Source organism: Lactuca sativa, chromosome 7, assembly GCF_002870075.4.
Source record: "Lactuca sativa cultivar Salinas chromosome 7, Lsat_Salinas_v11, whole genome shotgun sequence".
Taxonomy (NCBI): domain Eukaryota; kingdom Viridiplantae; phylum Streptophyta; class Magnoliopsida; order Asterales; family Asteraceae; genus Lactuca; species Lactuca sativa.
In genome coordinates this window covers 56,804,822-56,828,352 of record NC_056629.2, presented here as the reverse complement: position 1 = coordinate 56,828,352, position 23,531 = coordinate 56,804,822, and the positions used below count along the sequence as shown (strand labels likewise).

The 23,531-nt window shown below is 36.2% G+C and overlaps 1 protein-coding gene across 1 annotated transcript; it reads left to right on the top strand.

Moving 5' to 3' along the window:
• Positions 1–22,171: 22,171 nt before the first annotated feature.
• LOC111883811 (uncharacterized) lies at positions 22,172–22,768 on the top strand. Its single transcript, XM_023880136.2, has one exon. The coding sequence runs from the start codon at positions 22,172–22,174 to the stop codon at positions 22,766–22,768; it is 597 nt and encodes a 198-aa protein (XP_023735904.2).
• The last annotated feature ends 763 nt before the right edge of the window (positions 22,769–23,531 follow it).

Genomic DNA, 23,531 nt, shown 5'->3' with positions numbered 1-23,531 from the left:
TACTGGAAAACCCTGATGGCTCCTCCTCCAACTCCTACCGCAGTTACAGCCGAAGTGGCTGCAGCGGCAGCTGTCTCTGCTTTGTAACATCCATAAATTTTACACCAAATTTAAACTTTTTCATTAATAAATAAAATCAAATAGCATTGTTTACAAAAATGTGTTCAAATCATTATCCATCAGAGTGTCCCAAAATCATAACTTAAGGATGCGGAGCGGTACGGTCACGCCTTCGCCTTGCCATGATCTCCTGAAGTACCTGAAACAATAAACTGAAAACTGTAAGCCCGAGGGCTTAGTGAGCTACCCCCAAAATACCAATACCACACTAACAATACCATATCAGTAATAATCAATCAATCAACATGCATACTAGGCCATCGGCCTGACTGGACCGCCCTGCCAGGCCTACGGTCTATCTGGATCTATCCCGAGCCTTCAGCATGACTGGTCCGCCACATAGGCCTACAGTCTCCCCGGACCACTCATGTGGTATGTTGGCCTTCAGTACAAAGCAGGACCGCCTCAACCCAACCAACAAGCAAATAACCATGTGTGCATAACTATCATATACTGGCATATACAAACATCAAACATATTTATCTTATTGATCATCAATCATAGAATTCTCTTGTAACTAGAGTACCGACCTAGCAGGTCACTGACATACCAATCCCTACGGATCATAAGAGCATAGCATACCGTCTACCCTAATTCCAATCTAGCAGATCATAACCACATATAGCATACCATAACAATAACAATTAAAGGGTCGGCCTTGGTGCCGTAGACCCTATCGATATAGTGAGGATAACTCATCTCGCAGATGTCAACTCGGAAGGTAAACTCCAACTCTCGGATCACTTGACACAGGCTCCACCACCTATTATCATAGTACAATATACTCATAGGTCCTTAACCTTATAAGGTACTCCATAACCCACTAGTCAACCTCTGATCAAAGTCAAAGTCCTCAGTCAAGGTCAACAGTCCATGTTGACCTCGACTCACCGAGTTCCTTGAAGCGTATTCCAACTCGTCGAGTCATCGGGGTGACTCGTCGAGTTCCTTCGATTCTCGATCAAACTTTAAGGCCCCCCGACGAGTTTCCTCCTTGCAACTCGACGGATACACACGCATAAATGTCTTGGAGAAAACTCATCCGACTCATCGAGTTGTTCTTCAACTCATCGAGTCTATGGCAATCATCATCGGACTCGCCGAGTTGTTCATCAAACTCTTCGAGTTCACGGCCATCTTCATGTGACTCGCCGATTCAACCTTGCGACTCATCGAGTCCATTCAGTCCTTTTTCCATAAAGACTTGTTTTGAGCCATGCAGCGGCTCCAACTCATAGATCCAAGCTTCTAGGGCATGCTTATCACGTAAAGTTGCAAACTTTATGTGCATGCATGGCTATAAAGGCTCTAAATGCCTATTTTAAGTTCTTAATGGAGCTTCATGCTCAAGAGGGCCTTCAATCATGTCCAAAACTATAACTTTATGCTTCTAGAATCCAAGGAGGGTCCAGATCTGAAGTTACAACCTCAGATCTAGCCCATAGCTCATCTTACCAACTTAACATTCCACAAAAACCCTAAAATTCAACCAATAGAAGAGATCTACAAGAAAAATGGCGATTTGGGTACCTCTGGAAGATGATAGCTGAGATAAGTGTTGATTCCCACACTCTACTTGCTCCAATCTCCTTCTCCTCCAAGCCTTCTCCCTCCAAAGATCCTCTTTTCAAGCTTCAAACACACAATGGGCACACACACATATATTAGGGTTCTCAAGGACTCTCTAGAACTGTAAAGAGGCCCAAGGGAGGCTAAGGTTCCTTTAAATAGGTTGCAAAACCCCGGGATTTAGGTTTTCATCTGCCAGCTCCTACTCGCCGAGTCCCAATATGGACTCGTCGAGTAGGTCACTTAACTCGCGATCCTACCCCGCTGCTCGACGAGTATGGCGACCAACTCGTCGAGTAGGGCCAAACCCAAGAAATTTTATTTAAAACAATACCTGAGAATCGGGGCGTTACAACCACCTTCGTCATTCCCCTGCTCCATTCGTGAATCCTTCTTCCTTTTCCGTGTGTTGATGACGATCAAACCAGCCAAGAAATGAACAAATTAGATATTTTGTCAACCAGCAAGTTTTGTGGCTTCAGATCTCTGATATTTTTTTCCAACAAATATTAAACCAAACAAAAAATTTAGGGCAGGGGAATATGTGAGGTAGAGATTAAGGAAATGGATACCTGTGAAGAACACCGTGACCATGGCAGTGAGCAACACCTTTACACAACTGAAACAGAAAGCTTTGGATCTGAGAAGGAGGTAGAGGAGAGGGATTAGGGCTCTTGCGATGAGAATCGATGAACTTCTTGAGATCGGTGTCCACATACTCAAAGACGAGGTAGAGAAGGGGTTTGTCGTTATGGTGGATGTGTTGGAAGCAGATGAGGCGAACGATATAAATGGAATTGGAGAGCATCTGGAGGAGGGAGATCTTGCGGAGGGCGGTGGGCAGGATGCCTTCCTCGTCCATCTCTAGACGGCTTTTGTTGAGGGCTACGAGTTGGCCGGTTTGTAGTCTATTCTAATTTTGCAGATCAACCAAGATTTAGTTTTAGATAAAGAGGGGAATGAGATTTAAACTGGAAAGATTAGGTTAAATGTCAATACCATGATTATAGGAATTATTTTCGGAAGTTACTAAACAAATTACGAAATTACCCTTATTTATTTATTTAATTATTTAATTTTTTATTTAATTTTGATTGGCCCACATTTATGGATATAATAACATAATAATTACTTTAAATACCTGAACCTCTCTCTCTCTCTCTCTCTCTCTCTCTCTCTCTCTCTCTCTCTCTATATATATATATATATATATATATATATATATATATATATATATATATATATATATATATATATATATATATATATATATATATATATATATATATATATATATATATATATATATATATATATATATAGGTTCAGGTTCATTTGAGACCATTCTAATTTTGTGAGACCGTGAGACCAAATCTAAAAATAATTTTAAAATGCAAAATAAATGGAAAAATCCAAAAATTCTTTTTTTAAATGTTATTTTCGGAACTTGAATTAACTAAAAAAATATAAAAAAAATATAAAAAAAATAAAAAAAAAAATCCGTTTTTTTTTTAAAAGTACGTGAAATATTCTAAATAGAATATTTCACTGACATATTCTAAAAAATAATTTTAAAATGCAAAATAAATGGAAAAATCTAAAAATTCTTTTTTTAAATATTATTTTCGGAACTTGAATTAACTAAAAAAAAATTTAAAAAAATTAAACAAAATAAAAAAAAAATCTATTTTTTTTGAAAAATACGTGAAATATTCTAAATAGAATATTACACTGTACATATTCTAAAAATAATTTTAAAATGCAAAATAAATGGAAAAATCAAAAAATTCTTTTTTTAAATATTATTTTCGGAACATGAATTAACTAAAAAAATTAAAAAAAAAATAAAAAAAAATAAACAAATGCGTCTCACGGTCTCACAAAATATAAGTGGTCTCAAATGAACCTAACCCTATATATATATATATATATATATATATATATATATATATATATATATATATATATATATATATATATATATATATATATATATATATATATATATATATATATATATATATATATATATATATATATATATATATATATATATATATATATATATATATATATATATATATATATATATATAACACTTGTGTTTAATAATTAGTTGAAACAGGGTATTGACTTGAGAATAAAAGTGGTATGTGTGACATGTTCCCTGGTAAAGAAGGTTAAAGCCAATGGTGAACATGGGAATGCGCAGTTGGCATCTACAGATAACACACTTGTTGCGACTCATACACCCATCTTCTTTACTCCCTCTAGCCTGGACACCCATGTCCCATTTTCTATGACATTTTTTGGATGTTACACACTTACAGGCTTTCTTTGTTGCATTTTTTATTCATTATTCACATCCATCCAAACACTCTTTTGTGACAGAATATATATCCTGTTCGTTGAATCCTTAGATGATATAAAACAAAATTCATTGTAATTTTTAAAAATTAATCGTCTTTTTTCATAGATTTTCTGGGCCCATCCATGTATATTCTTGTATTAGATAGTTCCTTTGTTGATTTTTTGATGTTTAGTTCATTATTTTATCTGCAGTGAAATTTATATTTTTATGAACGTAAATTATGAAGTTAGACTGTACAGGTTTGATTACAGAAAGCGTTTGATTTTGACTGAAAGCTATGTGTATTGACTTATAACACATTTATAGGTTAAAGTCAAAGTCAAAAATACTTATAATATAGATTTAGATAAGGATATATATATATATATATATATATATATATATATATATATATATATATATATATATATATATATATATATATATATATATATATATATATATATATATATATATATATATATATATATATATATATATATATAGTATAACACTGTTAATGGTTTGTTAGGACCAAAAAGAATGTGGTTGTCAATTCGTAGACTGTACCATTAATGCAAGTGACAATGAGGTATTCAATTATGCAACTATATTTATCATATAAAAATGGAAAAATACAAAATCATCATAACTGAACAGCTATTTATATTTCTAATAACAACAACAATAAAATGTGACATAAAGAAAGATAAATTATTACACTTTGTCAAACGTTATCATCTGGATAACGGGTGTTTGTTTTTCTAGTGGTGAAAGTTGAAGTCTGAAAACCATATATGAACGTGAACAGACAACATTTAGATTTTATATTCAACACTTTTGACTATTTGATTAGTGAGATGAACAAAGTGTGTGAATGTATATATTTATCCGTTTTACACTTATATATGATTATATATCTTCATGTTTTTCAAGTTTGAATAGGCAAATGGTATTCTAGAGAATATAAGATTTTGATAGAAAGGGCAACAATAATAAAGTAAAACCCATGGTATGAGCCAATTGATATCAATAATTTCAATCAAATGATTATTAGTTCAAGACTCGATGTTCGATGCTACGATAATGAAAAGGACTCTACATCTGGTGGGCTCGCTTTGTTCATTGCAGAAATTTGGATCAAACTCGTTTAGTTCAAATAGATTATTTAAGTCTACTACATGTATGAACACGATACTTGGTGAAGGCCCAATGTATAACAAAAGTAAGAAAACATTCTCACTTCTAACTTCTAAGTATATGTAAAAATGGACTCAGCTCGTCAATTTAATCCGGACCAATCTTAAAATTCGTCAATTTAACTAGACCTATCTTAAAATTAGTAAATTGGTATTTGTTTTTTGTCTGGGATCTTCTTGGCCTCTTCTGTCTGCGCTGCGCAGACCATGTGCAGACGTTAGGCTCCACAAACTGTTTGTATTTTGAAGGCTGTAAACCTTAAAATGTATGCGCGTCCTCTTCTTAACGCAGATTTGGATCAGAATCTTCAAACATCTTTAGACATCTTCTAACCTAAAAAACACATATACTTTTGTTGTTTTTTTTTCTTTTTTCTTTTTATTTTTTAAACTTAGATTTATTCCAACTTTATCTGTGATAAATAAATTAGAAAAAAATTACAATACTTAAAGAAAAAAAAGTTCGATAACACAATTATGACATTTATGACAAATTTATAAATAAATATTTAATTACAATAATAATATGTAGAGTTGTTTATATAGATATGCAAAAAATTATAATATTGTTTTATATTTTTTGTGTCAAATTTTATAAAACATTATTTAATGCAACATCGTTCATGTCTTGGGAAAAATATTTATGGTAAATTTTTAATTGATTTAATTAAAAAGGTAAAATAAAAACTTTGAAAATTTTCTATTAAAATCAAAGTTTTATTTCCATTCATGTTATATGTTAAATTATTTTATCACTAATTACAATGTTTAAGTATAATTTTACAACCAAAGTTTGTTGTTTTATTAAATATATACGATAATTCTCACCATTTTATTTTCTTTTTTATACAATAATGCATAAAAGTTAATCTATATTTGTTAATTATCGATAATAAAATCATAAAATTATCAAAAATAAAATAAAATAATAAAAAAAAATAACTCTTTTAAGTTTTCTTTTTTTTAAATCAATTTAATTAAATTTTAGTTTATTCTAACAACCTGCAGATGTTAAAAAACAAATAATCTTCTTCTTTCAGACTATAGACGTTTGGTCCACCTCATCTACTGTAGAAGTTTGCAGATATGGTCCACGAACCGCAAACATTTTACTTCAGAAAAAACAAATAACACCTTAATTTCGGTTGAGATTCTCAATACGTTTGATTTAAGTGGGTCAATCTAATCAACATTCAACAACTTCAATAATTGAATAAGTTAGGCTACAATTGAAATATTATCGAGATGCCAATCCGCTAACATATTTTTATGCAATTTTATTTTTATTTTATATTTTTTTTGATAGACTAACTGTATAAAAGAAATAAATACAATACACAAACCTTTGTATTATAAAATTAGAAGATTAGAAGGTAGATTGAATAATCTAACCGGTTGAAGAAAATAACCAAAAAAATAGTTTTTTGCAAGTATGATGAGCATTCTGACAGAGAAAAAAGTATTTTTTTTCTAACAAAAAATTATATTTCGGACTGACATTCTAAAATAAAAGAACGAAATCTCGGAGTTTGAAAATAATAATAAAAAACTCTTAAATTTCAAAAACAAGTCAAAAATATGATGAATAATTCCAAATTTTCAAGAAAAAAAAATTGTTTTTTACTTAAAGCTAACAAAAGTTAAACTAAAATAGTAAATGTGAACTATATACGATATTATGACATAAAATCAGACATAACACATCGAAATAGACATTCCGAACATAAATAGATAAATTTCTTTGAAAAAGATTGGAAAAAAAAACAAAAAGAACTCCAAAATTTACAAAATCAAATCCAAAATGAGGCACTCAGGAGTAAGTGGTCATTTTTCAAAAATCGAAAAAAAAATATTATTTTTTAAAAAAAGAAAAACTCATTTATATGGTTAGTTTCCTCGGTATCCCTAAATTAGAATATTATTGGTACTATTAAGATGTACTTGTATTTTTTTCTTTTTTCTTTTTTTTTTAAATTTAAACAAATACTTTTTTAACTTGTTTAATTAAGTTTAAGTTTTTTCTATTAAGTTATTCATTAAAATAATCATATTTTGAGAACATCTATCTTTCAAGTATCACTTTTTCAATTATCAAAAAAGCATCACTCAAACGAATCTCCACCATGAATTACCGAGACATGTGTTTTACTTAAGCTTGCTCCTTGCACATGACCGGAAGGTTAGAATACCTTTGGGATTTCAGGCCAATTTGCAATGGTGGAAATGTTACATTCGGCAACAATACGAATGGAATCATTCGAGGTTACGGTGTACTTACTACGGGGAACTTCTCAATTCAGAAGGTTGCTTATATAGAAAGCCTTAAACACAATCTCATCAGTGTTGGCCAACTATGTAACGCAGGCCATTGAGTTGAGTTTCATGATCAATTCTGTTACGTTATGACAAGTGATAGGAGCACCTGCTTGATCAAGTCACGATCCGAGGGTACCATGTATCCTCTGGATGTCTCTCTCATCATTGGCAAACCGCAGCTGTGTTTCCTTTCCAAAGTCGTATCCGAAGTCAGCTGGTTATGGCACCGCAAGCTCGCTCATCTCAACTTCAGATACATCAACACTTTGGTTACTGGAGAGTTGGTTAGAGGACTACCTATTCTCAAGTTCAACAATGACACTCTATGTCCTGCTTGTGAATGTGGTAAGCAGTACAAAGCAAGTCACCCCATGGTGATTGACTCATATATATATCTAAACCACTTGAGCTTTTGAACATTGATCTCTGCGGTCCATCAACCGTAGCCAGTCTCCATCACAAAAAGTACATACTTGTTATAGTAGATGACTTCACTCGCTTCACATGGGTTTTCTTCCTCAGACTCAAATCCGAAACACCGCAAATTCTCATCAACTTCATCAAAGAAATAGAACTTCAGATCAAGCTGCCAGTAAGACGCATCCACAGTGATAATGGAATAGAGTTCACTAATTATCCTCTCAATATCTTCTTAACGCTAAAGGTATTACTCACAACTTCTCAACTTTTTATATACCCCAACAAAATAGAGTAGTAGAGAGAAGGAATCGTACACTAGTCGAAGCAGCCAGATCCATGCTCAACTTCGCACACCTTCCTCTTTACTTATGGGTTGAAGCTATAGCAACCGCATGCTTTGTTCAAAACCGAAGTATTGTGTGAAAACGCCTCAATAAAACATCATATGAGGGCCTCAACAATCGCAAACCAAATGTTCGCTTCTTTCATATCTTTGGGTGTAGATGCTTTGTGGTCAACAACAGAGATCAGCTTAACAAATTTGCACCGAAGTCTGATGAAGGCATCTTTCTTGGCTACTCTACAAACAAGGTTGCTTACCGGGTTCTCATCAGACGTACAAGGCTAATCATTGAAATTTTCGATGTGAAATTCGATGACGCTTACATCCGCAACACCTCACCATCCACTGAAACCACCGTAATCATGGAAAGTGGCATTCCTGCTTCTTCAGGTCCTCTAAATCTGGTTGAAGTCAATTATGATGATATTTTCGACCCTATTGAAACGGCAAAACTATCCGAAGTTCTTGTGTCACCGGCTGCTCAACAACAACACGCTGATGTTTCTTGTCCATCTCTATCCGAAGTAGCATCTCTCAATACTTCTACCTCTCCGGTTGAGGGGGAAATCTCTACTCCAGATCAAGCAACAACCATCGAGGTTCCAGTACTTGATGATGCTCAAGTTCCTATCCGCAGAAAATCATTACCATCAAACGTATCTTCGGATTCGAATGATGAAATCATAGAGAACATTGACACTCGAACTGATTCAAGGATCTTTACTCTCCCATCAGCAGTCCAGGGGGAACCTTCTCAGGTTCCGGAGGAACTCCCATCAGCAATCCAGGGGGAACCTCTCCAAACTGCTCAAGAAAATTTCATTCTCGCTCCAACAAGCCAAGATGATTATGCGGGCTGTTTTCAAATCCAGGGGGAACTACCATCTCCAATCGAAGAAACTTCTGATATTGAAGACATTCCTTCTACCACAGTTGCTGATCATCTGATGCCTCGTCTACATGTATGGACGAAGGACCACCCACCAGGTCAAATTATTGGCAACCCATCCGCAGGTATCCAAACTCGATCTGTCATGGACTTATCTGATCATTGTCATTACGCAGCTTTTATGTCCGCAGTCGAGCCTCGATCAATCAAAGAAGCTTTATTGGAACCTGATTGGATTTCTGCAATGCAAGAAGAATTGGAAGAATTCAAAAGAAACAAGGTGTGGCAACTCGTTCCTATACCGCAAGGCCATACTATTGTTGGAACAAGATGGGTGTTCAAGAACAAGTTAGATGAATCTGGTGTTGTTATCATAAATAAGGCAAGACTGGTTGCAAAAGGGTACAGTCAACTGGAAGGTGTTGACTACGATAAAACATATGCTTCGATGGTAAGAATGGAAGCCATCCGAATCTTTTTAGCATATGTTGCCCACAAAAACATCAAGGTACACCAAATGGACATTAAGAGTGCTTTTCTCAATGGGGAATTGAAAGAAGAGGTTTATCTTCAGCAACCTCCCGGATTTGAAAGTATTGAATTCCCTGACCACTACTACAAGCTTCAAAAGGCGGTCTACGGTCTGAAGCAAGCCCCTAGAGCTTGGTATGAGACTCTCTCTGAATTTCTAGTCTCTTCAGGTTACAAAAGAGGAGTGATTGATCCCACGCTATTTAGAAAAGCAACTGGTGACCACCTTATGCTTGTACAAATATACGTGGATGATATCATCTTCGGATCGACTGATCAAGGAATGGTGGATGACTTTGCTAAGCTCATGACAAACAAATTTCAAATGAGCATGAATAGAGAGATTAATTTCTTTCTAGGTCTTCAAGTCAAACAAATTCAGCAAGGGATATTCATTCATCAAGAGAAATACACCATTGAACTATTGAAGAAATACTCTATGGACAATTGCTCCTCGGCTAAGGTCCCTATGGCCTTCGGTTATAAGATCTCTGCTGATCCCTCTGGCGAATCTGTGGATCACAAGACTTATAGAGGTATCATTGGCTCTCTAATGTACCTCACCGCAAGCCGACCAGACATTGTTTTTGCAACCGGTGTATGTGCAAGGTATCAGGCTGACCCAAAAGTGTCACATAAGACCGTAGCCAAACAAATTCTCTGGTACCTGAAAGGAAGCAAATCTATTGGTCTATGGTACCCCGCAAGCAATGATTTCAGTCTGCAAGCTTTTACCGATGCGGATCATGCCGGATGCAAACTTGATCGAAAAAGTACATCTGGTGGATGTCAATTTTTGGGAGGTAGACTGGTCAGCTGGTCCTCAAGAAAACAAAGTTGTGTTTCATTGTCTACCGCAGAAGCTGAATATGTGGCCGCAACCAGCTGTTGTTCTCAAGTTCTATGGATGGAATACACAACTGTTAGACTATGGATACAGAATGTTGCGGATACCAATCTACTGTGATTCTGAAAGTGCCATACCGATTTCTCATAATCCTATTCAGCACTCCAAGACAAAACATATTGAACTACGGTATCACTTCATCAAATACCACATTCTGAAACGTAACATCGAACTCATGTTTGTCCCTACTCATGAAGAGATTGCTGATGTATTTACAAATGCACTTGACTCTACCAAACTCAATGCATTCTTACAAATGTTAGGGATGATGAATTCGGACCCTCAATTCTTCTTGAATTGATAGGTACCGCAGACCTTCTTGGTCTCCATTGCGGTCCTAATTGAAAGTCATTTATAATAGATGGTTTTGATATATCCTGTGTATCGCAGTCTGTGTACCACAACCATATATTATATCTATCTTTCACAGGTCTTTCTTGTTTGTTATTACTAACTTCTTGTACAAGTGCTCTTCTCAGTTTCTCCCACTGTATTCATCCGCAATGACAAAGAAGCCATCCGCAATGATGTGTCCATCCGCAGTCACATTAATTGATTTTCAGACTGTTCATCCTTTTGAAAACCAAAAATAGTGTGCTATTTAATGATCCTTCATTAAATAAAAACATTCCTTTGAGAAACTGTCACATTCTTTTCTTCTAAACCTTGTATCAGACCTATTTTAGGTATGATGACAAAATAAAGATTTTCCAAATCAAATCCTTTATTATGTCTTTTCCTATTACCCCAAACCATCACATCCATTACAACTTCCCCTTTATCCAACGGATTAATCTCTCCCCCACCACACATTCATCAGACGTGATACAAAACCTGACATTTCATTAAATGCAGACCCCTTTTCTGGTTAATCCCAAATTCAGACTTTATCCCTCTTTTGTCAATATGTGGTTGAGATTAAAGACGCTAATTCAAAAGATAAACCCAAACGTTTTTACCCAATTTCACGTAGGTCAAAAACGTTTCCCGCTTCATTAAGTCACTATAAAATCCCTTTCTTCTCCACAAAGAAAATTTTATGCTCTCTAAACCTTCAATCCTCTTCTGCATTCTTCAAGCTTTCTCAAACTCATAACAATGGTGAAATCCAGTGTCTCAAAGAAACAATCCACAATTGCTTCAAGCAATTTCAGATCCATCTTCGAAGAACAACCTTCTTACAATGCTCCCACAAAACTTATGATCAAGTTCTTGAAAAATCACCCTTTGTTTGGTCCATTCGATGCTTTCATAGATGTTGTCCCAATTTCAACCCTCTTCAAATGTGCCTTCTCCACCTATCGCCCACTTGATAACCCCCAAGAAGTTTATCTAAACCTAATCAATGATTTTTTGGTTATTCTGTCCAAAGAAAAATTCCTCACAGCTATTAACCTCCTTGTTCATCCCTGCATCAAGATATTCACCCCATCAATGGCGGACATCACTTCAGCACTCTATCAGATGGGTTATCAGAAAAAGATCAAAGGAATTGGCGAATTCAAGAAGAACCAATTGACTGCGGTCTGGCAGTTCGTGTGCCACTTTGTTATCCGCAGTCTATCCGGCAGAACCGGAGGCACGGATAACATGGGTCTCAAGCTATTGGAACTGGTATGGAGTATCTTCACAGGCCACGATGTGAACTATGGACAGATCCTTTGGGATGATTTTCTACAATACATTCCCAAAGAGAGCCCAAGGCAGAACCCAACCGAACTTACCTTTGCTAGGTTCTGGTCCCTCTGCATTTTAGATCTACATGCGGACGCAGGGATAGACATGGGCAGTGACATCAACTTTTTCGTCACCAAGGATCTCAAAAGGTACAATCCTTCTTATGATCAAACAATCTTTGGCCAAATCTGCAGACTTCCTGTCCATATTCTTTCTACCCTCGGTCTTGAGACTGCTGATGTCTCAGACCACATTGAGGCTATGGAAGGTATTGACCCATACATTCCTACCCCGCCTCCTACATCCACAGTTATTAACCCTGAAGGCACCGCAGTCCCTTCCTCTACAACTCTCTCTAATGTCTCTCACTCCCAAAGACGTAAGCACAAAGTTTCTACCCTTCATGGCCCCCGCAACATAAAGAAATCAGGAACTCCTAAAAAGGATGCTTCCAAACCCTCCAAACCTTCAAAGAAAAGAAAAACACCACCTGTTATCACAACTGTGGAACCAAGTCATCATGACTCCAGCAGTGAATCAGATGAGGATAACCAACCCACATCAATCCTTAAGAAACACAAAACTGATCCTTCTAGCCAAATGCATGACCAGACTGATACCTCAGGCTCTCTACAGGCTCCGGTAGTCCTTGGGATGCCTACACATCCATTCGAAACTACCATCTTCTTCCTTTCAGACTCAGAAAGTGAGTCTGATTCACAGCAAAGAGGAGACTCCCCCCCCCCCCCAGTTCATTCCCAAGGGGATAATACTGGTTCTCGCCCTAAAGTCTCCAGGGCTTCCCGACTGCATATTTTTTCTCCTGGGGAGTTGAACTCCATCCTCTTGAATGTTACCCAAACACTACAAACACCTTCCCAACCGCAGGGCACTTCTTCCGCCCATGCCAGAACTGAGTCGAGGCCAAACTTGACCACGGGCTGTGCAGTCAATAGCAGTGGGATATCGGTGGGATACGGTTATCGGTAGCTGGAAAAATAGCGATACTAAATAGCGGTATCGCAAATAGCGGCGATATTGACCGATATTTGACCGCTATTTGACTGATATTTGGCAAATATCGGTGTGATAGCAGTGCAATAGCGTTTATAGCTAAAGTTTTAATTAAATCACTTCATTTATTGTTAAAATATAGATATATGGTGGGGGGTTTTTTGGGATTGACAAACATTTGCTTCTAACATTTTCCAATTTACTATATGTTTTACTTAATTACCTTGTATCCATCCAATACAACACAAGGTTACAAAGGTGCTACATAATATAAAAATACCGATATCCCACCGAGATTACCTATATATCAAATATCGGCCCTTGACCGATATTTGATTTTGAACCGCTATAACTGCATAGACCACGGGTCAAGGAAACCAAGGAACCTCAGGAAATCCTATTATGCTTACATTAGTAACAGGTGGTTTAGGCACGGTGAGCATAAATGTGCAAGGATCCGTGGACCCGAGGGACACCTCGGTGCGATTTCAAGGAATTGACGGTGAAGATTCTAGTGATTCATGGAGCAAGTACCAACCCTCCAATGAGGCTGAAGCAAAGAAGTATGCCACTTTTCGAAGGGCATTCTAAGAACGCAAGGATCAACAAATCAAACAATTGCAGCTGAAGGAACAAGAAATACAAGCAGTGGCTAAGTATTGGGCAGATGCCATTAATAATGCCAATACCGTAGCCACCATCCTTAAAGTTCAAGATTGGATGACAGAAATGGTTAAAACCTTCCACAAGACTTAGGAAGCCACTACTGACCAACATGTCTCCAAAGTTCCTCCCACTCCCACTGCTGAAGGTTCACAAGATGAAGGACCCGAAATCGAAGTGAGTTCTGATCCCATATTCGGTTTTGATGATGCTGAACTAGAAGAGGTAAACAGACCCTCTCCTTCTGATGACGACCTCATGATGTTCGATGAAGATGAAGAATCTAGTGGCTCTCATCATTCGACCTCTAAACCCAAAGAGAAGAAGAAGAAGAAGAAGAAGAAGAAGAAGAAGAAGAAGAAGAATGTTGTTACAAGAAAAGAGTTTCTAAGTCTTCAAGCCAAGCTCGATCTACTCCTTGTTGAGGTTAAGCCAACTCAACCGCAACCAGAAGATATACCTGGACCGCAGTCCCTGATGGAAAGGATTGAACGCCGGGAAACACGAGAGAGAATGGCTGCGGAGCGTATCTCTCTTAAGGTCGAAATGGGGATCCGGTCCCTTGACAATAATCGTCAAGCTGACCACAAAGATTTCATGGCTGCTGTGGAACGCCTCATCTCTGAGGTAACCACAATCAAAAGGGATCTTCAAGCAGCTGTTGCGGATCAAGCCTCTCACACTGACAAACTGATTGCGGAAACTCACACTGCCTATGAGTCCGCAATTTCAGTCCTTCAAACTACTATCAACCGTCTGCAGAGATCTTTGTCTGCAAATTTCCATGGTATTCCGAAATTCTTCATCTTACCAAGGAAATCCACAGGCTACTCTTCAACCCCTCCATCCCAAACAATCAACAATTAGCCGAAGCTCTCAAAGTTCAATTCCAAGAGGTGTATGCTAAGGTTGATGGCCTTCGTCAATGGCTTGAGGAGGCTCCGGGTCTGAACTCCTCAAGAGGGGGAAGTGAAGAAGAAGAAGTCCATCACTCCAATCACTCCATCTCTCCACAACATCAAACTCCCCCTGTCACTACAGAAAAAGTTCCTACACCACAACCTTCACCGTAACCATCTCACCACACTCCACCTCATAACTCTCCAGTGCAACAGGAAAACACTCCTGAGAAACCAGAGACTCCTCCTCACTTCAAAAACCTCGTGGAGTACATGACCTCTCCAAGTTCAAATGACTCCCTTGCCACCACTCAAAGGAAAAGAGATTGGAAGACAGCCAAACTTGCTGAAGAAGTTTGGAGACTATGCAGTTTTGACACCATCATGGATGAGTCCTTGATAAATTCTTGGATCAATCCCCACCACAGGCCTACCAAAGGCTATGAAGAAAGATCCTTAGGTGCAACCAACTGTCCTGAACTTGGAGTCATTTTCAAAAGGAAGACTGATAATGTCAAATACTTCAATCCTATGACTGTCATGCATTGTCTCACCAGGAAGAACCTTGACATCTGCCGAAACGCAGTTGAAAAATCTAAGCACACAACTGCAGAAGTCAAGTTCAAAATCTTAAGAAGAATCAACTGGTTAGAGAACATCAGGAAGTTTTGGTGGATCCTGATCAAGTTTCTTAAACTTGATAGCTGATCAAAAGTTAAAGAGGTCACTTAGGGGGGAATTGTTGAATCATAAAAAGTGACCCTCTTGAACTTCAGCTACCGCAGCCTCCAAGCCACCACAGTCAAGCCACTTCATCAGCAGTCATCAACCGCAGTCTCTATCTATATTACGGTACTTTGTCTTTTCTGTAATACACGTTATTGTCCAGTATGCCTTGCATGGTTACTCTTAGAGTTGTAATCTAGTAATCTTTATGAGTCTCTATAAATAGAGCTCATTCTCTTGTAAAAAAAGGTGTATCGCATCGAATTCTAATACACATCTCTGAAGTTATCTTTTCTATCTTACTTATTCAATCTTCTTACTCTCATAATCGATCACAATCTCTCTTCAGAGCAAGTCTTCTGTGACTTAATCACTAAGTTTGATCTCACTTGTTAACTTGGCTTGAATGCATTCCTCGTTATGAATCAACTTAAGTGTATACTTGATATAACAATTTTTGTCATTTACATTTCTTTACTTTTCCGCAACCAACTCTCTAACATCTAACTCTAAATATTATTGTTGAGCTTTTAGATCCTTCGAGATTAACTATTCCGCAATATACTTATTCTAACGTTTGTTCAAGTGTGTCTTAAATTTTTTCTCTCGACGCTCCTGATTTCAATCTCTTTATACATAAGAAGTTTAATTTCAAATGCTTCTATCTCGTAGGTCATCCAAGTTTGCATCGAAAGGGAAAGGATTTGCTCCTTTTCTTATTATTCTTTCTTCTTGAATCCTTATTCGGCCAAACTTTCATGCCACAATACTAATGTATTTAAATGCCTTATTAAAACTATAACAAAGACTTATTCAAAAAACATACCATCCGATAAAACTTTGTTTCCCCCTCAACATGTTTAATATCATACATGTAAAACGGACCAATAAACTCTTGACCATCATCAGACAAATGGTTACATATTTCCACCCAATAAACCTCATAACACTTAGTTCATATCTAATATGTGGAAATTCCCTAGACATTTCTTTGGTAAGTCATAAAATTGCATCCAACATCTTGGCATGATAAGTATGTAACCCTAGTAATATGGCTTCGACCACTATCATGTGCTCCTCAATATAAATGGTGGTAACATAATATTTTCATACAAATGAGATCGAATGAATTTTTGTTAAAAGTATAAGGAATTTGAGTAGTAACAATGATATTGTGTCGATACTAATAGAACTTTTAAGTACAAACTATAATAAATTGGTCAAGTAACATGTGTTTCACCAATTATGTTAAAGAATCATGAAAAGTAGACATTCAATATTACATAAATGATTATTTGCAAAACTTGACAAGACATGCGACATGTACTTCAAGTAGAAGCTAATATTTGACAAGATTGATAGAGAATGCTTGAAATTGATAATTTGAAAGTAAAAGGTTGTTTCTTGAGAAAGTAAGTGTAAATATTAAAACATAACCAATACAAGTTTCTATTATATATAAATATACAAGGATAAACAAAATAACCAAATTTTGGTTAATAAGAATTAAAAGTGCTAAAATGGCAAAAGAATCAAAATAATTTCAGTTAAATTAATAGATAATTGTTCATTTGAAGTTTTATTTATTTATATATATATATATATATATATATATATATATAATAGACATTGAATGTTATTTATAAAGTGTTGGAAGTATAATAACATCAAATTAGATTAAAATTTGTAAGTTTGAAAATAGTTTATGCATTTAGAAACTTTATTGTAAGTTTGAAAATAGTTTATACAATTAGAAACTTTATTAAAGTAGATTGCTAAGTTGGTACAAAATGTAATAACATCTAGTAAATTGCAATAACAAGTTGTGAATGGTATTAAAATGACTAGAATATGATATTTATTACATGGTTATGAATTTTAAAGTAAATTTCTAAAGGAAATTATTTTTGTTAAAAGAAAGTAATTTGCTAAATTGTGATTATGAAAATTGAATATCTTACATTTCAAAACCTTTATAATTAGGGAAGTATCCCCGCGTTGCGGGGGTTAGACGGTATTTCCTTGTAAACCATGATGTTCAACATGAAAATGTGCTATTTTTTCATATAAAAAAATGAACAAATCAGCCCACATGCAGCCCGTTACCACCTCACTTGCAAGATCAAAGAACTATCAAGATCTACTTTATTACCACTAAATTCAGTTAGATGTTGTGTGATGTTGTAAGAACTGTCATGGCTGCAAATTGACCATACTAATTGAGTAATTTCTTTTAAATGCAAGGCGGAAATGCTTTTAATGATTTTTTAGTCTAATGTGAGAGGCATACACTGCTTCAAACCAACTACCCATGGAAACATATTTTACTAATACAAGTAAATACAAATTGTTGCAAAGCAACTATCCAAGATTATATCTGACAATCATCACAATTTATTAAAAAGAAAGAAAAATCAAATTCAAATGCGCCACAAATACCTAATCGCCAGAAAAAAGGTGCAACAGTTGGTAGGTATTGACCTCCAACCTTTGTGAACAGTATCCTATACAAATTGAAGCACGGTCGATCCATTTCCCAAGTTAGCCAATTTTAATATTAGAGAAAATACATAAAAGAATAACATAATTCAACCATGTTATAAATTTCGTCACTAAACTATTATTTGTATCCAAGTATTATAAGTACATTGTGTTTTTCTGTTAGAAAAAGTTTATACAATTCCAACTTTTACAGATGGTGACATCAAGTACCATGGAATAAAAATGCAGGATATCTTTTAATCTTCAACTACATTCAAAAAGCATGTGAATGGAGATACCCTCAACATATACGCAGAGAAAAATAGTCTAGGGGTTTATTGCGGTTTCGAATGGTGATTTTGTTGGCATTGCAAAGTCATGGAGGTCATTAAAGGTGATCAGTATTTCACTCAATCCCTAAATCCTTGAAAACATGTAAAAGTGTAATGCCTAAAACCCATTTTTGCAACCACGAGAGTAAGTTTTTGTTTATTTTTAGTGTTTATAAATCATGTTTCTCTGAAATGCATATACACAAAACAAAATGATTTCTCCTTGTTTTTCCGATGTTCTAACTTATAAAATGAGCTCATTAATGAATATATCAATAAGGTTCAAGTACATTGTAAATGAAAATGATTATTAAACTCACCTCAAGCTTATTTTTTAAGCAAGAGAATCTTTAATTGGAGGATTATTGAAGTCAAGTCCTGAGAGTTGCGAAACCAACACCCACACACAAGTGCAATCCCATAAAAATGTTGTTTTGGCTGAATGAAAACAAATTAGTAACTAACGGATTACTAAAAATGAACCCTAATATATTTTACTATGTAATAGGAATAAAAATCAAAGCACGTGATTCTCTCCTGATTTATTGTAATCTCGTCAATATCTCCTACTTTGTTGCATTTCCTTTTAATCCCATGTATGTACTTATTATATAACAAAATGCATATCTCTTAAATATATAATGAGAGAATTTCTCTCATACATGGTATCAAGCCTAATTCCGATCTTTTCTTCCCTATCCCACCTCCCTTCTGTCCTTGTCACTTGCATCCATCTTGCCCTCGTCCATGTTGAATTCTACTGATGACACTCTCCCAATGGCCACCTTCCTTCACATGATCACAATAAAACTATCATCTACTAACTACCTTCTATGGAAGAATCAAATTCTTCTTGTACTTTCTTACCAAAAATTACAAGGACTTGTTGATGGCTCTGTTTTACCTCCTCTTGCTACCTTAATACTTGATAGGAAAACATCTCCAAATCCCATTTATGTCTCTTGTATTAACAATGATCATCGTGCCATTCTATTGCTAAACTCATCCCTCACTAAGTATATGGTTGGCTCTTGAGGCCGCCTACAGCAATACGTCTGTTGAACGGGTTCATCACTTTTGTGATTCTCTTTGTCAAATCACCAAAGGTTCTCTCTGTTGTTGACTATGGTCGAAAATTCAAAGATATATATGATTGTTTGTCTACCATTGCACAGCCTGTAGATGATGATGATAAGTTTCAGTGGTTCTTGTCCGGTTTTGGTCAATCCTTTGAAACATTATGTACTGTTGTCCAAGCAACCAAACCCTCCCCGGTCTTCCAAGATCTTTTGGCTTAGGCGGAGAGCCACAAGCACTTTCTCAATCACTTCATAGCCCTACTACTCCGCCTGGTGCTTTTTTTGCTCAACAACATCAAAATCTGAACCAAAATTTTTCAAACAACCATAGTCGAGGGCGCTCCAATAACTCATCTCATGGCTCTTATTCCAACACTCGTGGTCGTCCCTGTCATCCTCCTCATTGTCAAATTTGTAGAACTGAAGTACATTATGCTTCATCGTACCCACATCTGACTTCATTTGCTGCTAATGCTCCTAATCTTGATGCTAATTTGGCTCAAGCATTTCACACCCAATGTCATGTTACTAATGGGTCTCCAAAATGGACAACAGATACAGGAGCTATACAACATATGGCTACCAACACGAGTAATCTAAGTGACTCAACTCCTTATACGGGCAACTCACATGGTGTATTTGGTAATGGCACTTTTTTTTATCTATCTCACATACATGTCACTATCATACTTCAAATATACCACTTAAATATGTTATGGTTGTTCCAAAACTTACCAAAAACCTTCTATACGTTAGCAAATTAACAAGTGATTATCCGGTTGATGTTTTATTTTCTTAACATTTCTTTACAATCCAGTACCGACACACGAAACAACCACTAGCAACGGGAAAATGTGAAGACGGGCTTTATTTCCTACGGCACATAAATCATGCTCTGATGGCCTCGGTTAGCAATAATAAAGCCTCTTTTGAGCTATGACATAACCGGTTAGGCCATGTAGGATTTGATACAATTTCACTCTTAAATAGACATGGTTGTTTATCTATCGCTTGGATTTTACCCAAACCTACCATTTTTCACCCTGCTAGCTTTCCAAGACACATAAATTACTTTTGATTTTAATGAAAAATGGGTATTACAATTGTTGGATTTTGTTCATTGAGATTATGGGGTCCGGAACCGGTCATGAGCGTTAATGGATATAAATATTATGCGGTGTTTGTAGATGATTTTTCCAGGTTTTCTTGGCTTTAGCCGTTAAAGGAAAAATCTGATTTTTACTCTATGCTCAAACTATTCTTACAATTTGTTCAAACCCAGTGTTCTCGTAAAGTGAAGATTTTCCAATCCGATGGTGGAACCGATTTTGCTAATCAACATGTGCGACATACTTTTGAAGAAAATGGCACATTTCATCACAGACCATTCTTAGTTTTCTATTTATACATAAACTTCTCGTTTGTTTGGCACAAAAGTCTTGAAGACAGCAGCCTCTATGGAGGATCTTTTTTTTCAGTGGTGATGCTTCTTTGACGTTCGTTTTTAGTGACAAGGTGATAGGCGGATCCCAGACTTAGTGTTGGAGAGGTAGCGAGTATTTGGGTTTTGATGACATTAAAGTCACCATAGAGGCCCATGAGAAACTCATACAATCTCTCATTTTCATGAGGTTCAACGAGATGTCTTCCAATTCCATATGTGCACTTCGGTGTAGGGTGCGTAGATTGAATTTCATCCCATAGTAATCATAGCTTGGTGTAGTAGGCAGACACAGAAGTCCTATCTTGTCAGGTGGCGGTGAGTTGCTTCTTCAGTTCATCAACTCTAAGAGCATTTTCTTTCCCAAATCTTTCACGAAGATCCAACCATATTTCTGAAGCAGTGTTGGCGTATTTGACGCTGCTTCTTATTTCTTTTTCTATGGTTGTAGTAAGCCATCCTGTGACATCCCCATTTTTCACGGCCAGAAAAGACATATTTGTTTATGCTTCATTTTTAAAATCAGAGTATACTTTTAAGGAAAAGTGTTGCGGAATTTGTTCACAGAAAACATGATAATGATACTATCAACACATTTCCGAAGTAATACGTTTTGTTTATATTAAAGCTTTGGGATGTCATCGTCAATATAGAAACATAAGCATAAACAGACATTACATGTATATACATTAATGATTTTCATCTTCTTTAATCTCTTAGTGTAATTGTAGCTTCGTATCGACACTTGTGATACAAATAAACTGAGTGTGTCAAGTTGGGAAACCTAGTGAGTACATAGGATTTTCAACCCACAATAATAAAGGACAAAACTACAAATTTGGTCCTTGTGGTTTTCAAAAACCTTTGGATGGGGTCCAAAAAGTTTCCAACTTGCATGGAAGGTCCAAAATCAAGGTTTTTCTGGGTTTTTGGTCCAAAAAAACTTAAAAAGACGATTATGCCCTTTTATTTTCTTTTTTCTATTTTCTTTATTGTTTTGGTATTTAAATAATTAAAAAAAATAAAAAAAAAAAATAAAAGGCGTTCGATTCCACGTGTACTCTCTTTTCTCTTTCTTTCGTCTTCTCACCGATGAATCCAGCTTAGCTACTTCTTCCCAACATCGACTCTCAAACCCTAAATTCAAATCCCAATTCTTCAAATTATCAATTCTACGATTCTTCAACTCTTCAATCTTCTCCTCGTCCACAACCAATGCTCTGCTCCAAGTCATCCAAATGGCTAAACCGCCTTCGTTCATCCAGAGGATTTCCAGACTCCGATAACATCAACCTCGAGCACTTCCTCTCCAATTCCCTCGACAAAATTGATCCCCAAACGTCGACGGATCCTTCGCTTCCCGATAAAAGACCCAAACTTGACAAACGGGATGATAGTGGAGCTATCCAAGGTCGTGAAGTGATGAATAATGTACTATCGGAGCTGTTTCAGATGGGAGAATTTCAGGATTTATCGAGAATTAAAAGGAAAAAGAGCTGTAGGAAGCAACAGTGCCCTAGAATCTGTATTGTTTCTACAAATTCGAATGTTCAGAACGTGCCTGTTGGAAAGGACAGGGTTTCCTCGCCACCGCCGTCGCTGTCGCCATTTCCGTTGACTTTGAGCAATCGACGTACAGCAAAGGATGGCAATCGAGAGTTGAAGGTGACTGGACATGTTGAGGAGGAGGAGAAAGGCCATTGGGATCTAACTGCGTATTCGCAAACAGAGGTTACTGTTATCGATTCGAGAAGATGTTGTACAGGAGAAAGAATGTATGGAAGGTTGGGGATAAGAAAGGTAAGGGATTAATGACCAGTGACAGAAAGAAGAGAAAGGAGCGTCTGATTGAGAATGGTGATGTAGAGAAGAAGAAATTGAAGCTGTGTAGTTCATTATCCAAGTCGGGAACTGCAGAACAAGGCGGAGAGAATAAAAAGAAGAAGAAGAAGAAGAAAAAGAAGTTGAAGATGTGCAATTCATCGAAGTATGAAGATAAAGAAGAATCCATGGCTCGATCAAAGTCCCCTCAGGAGAAGATTGAAGAGTTGAAGAATCGTAGAATTGATAATTTGAAGAATTGGGATTTGAATTTAGGGTTTGAGAGTCGATGTTGGAATCGAACGCCTTTATTTTATTTTTTATTTTTTTTTAATTATTTAAATACCAAAAACAATAAAGAAAATAGAAAAAAGAAATTAAAAAGGGTAAAATCGACTTTTCAAGTTTTTTTGGACCAAAAACAATGAAAAACTTTGATTTTGGACCTTCGGTGCAAGCCAAAAACTTTTTGGACCTCGTCCAAAGGTTTTTGCAAACCACGAGGACCAAATTTACAGTTTTGTCATAATAAAGTTATTATGTTTCATCATCACACAAGTAACCCAATTACCCATCTCTATTATCTTTTTTATTTCTTAAGGATCTACCCTAAGAATCATCTATCATTCACTTTTTCATTCCTAAGGAATAGGCACTAGGTCCATCGTTGCCTATGGCGCAGCTGTCAATGTTATCTATTAGACGCAGCTGCCAATATTATCATGTAGGCGTAGCTGCTAGGATTATGGTGTTC

Bases quoted from the DNA above. Each gene is read 5' to 3' on its own strand.
- LOC111883811 (XM_023880136.2), top strand. From the start codon at position 22,172: ATGCTCTGCTCCAAGTCATCCAAATGGCTAAACCGCCTTCGTTCATCC.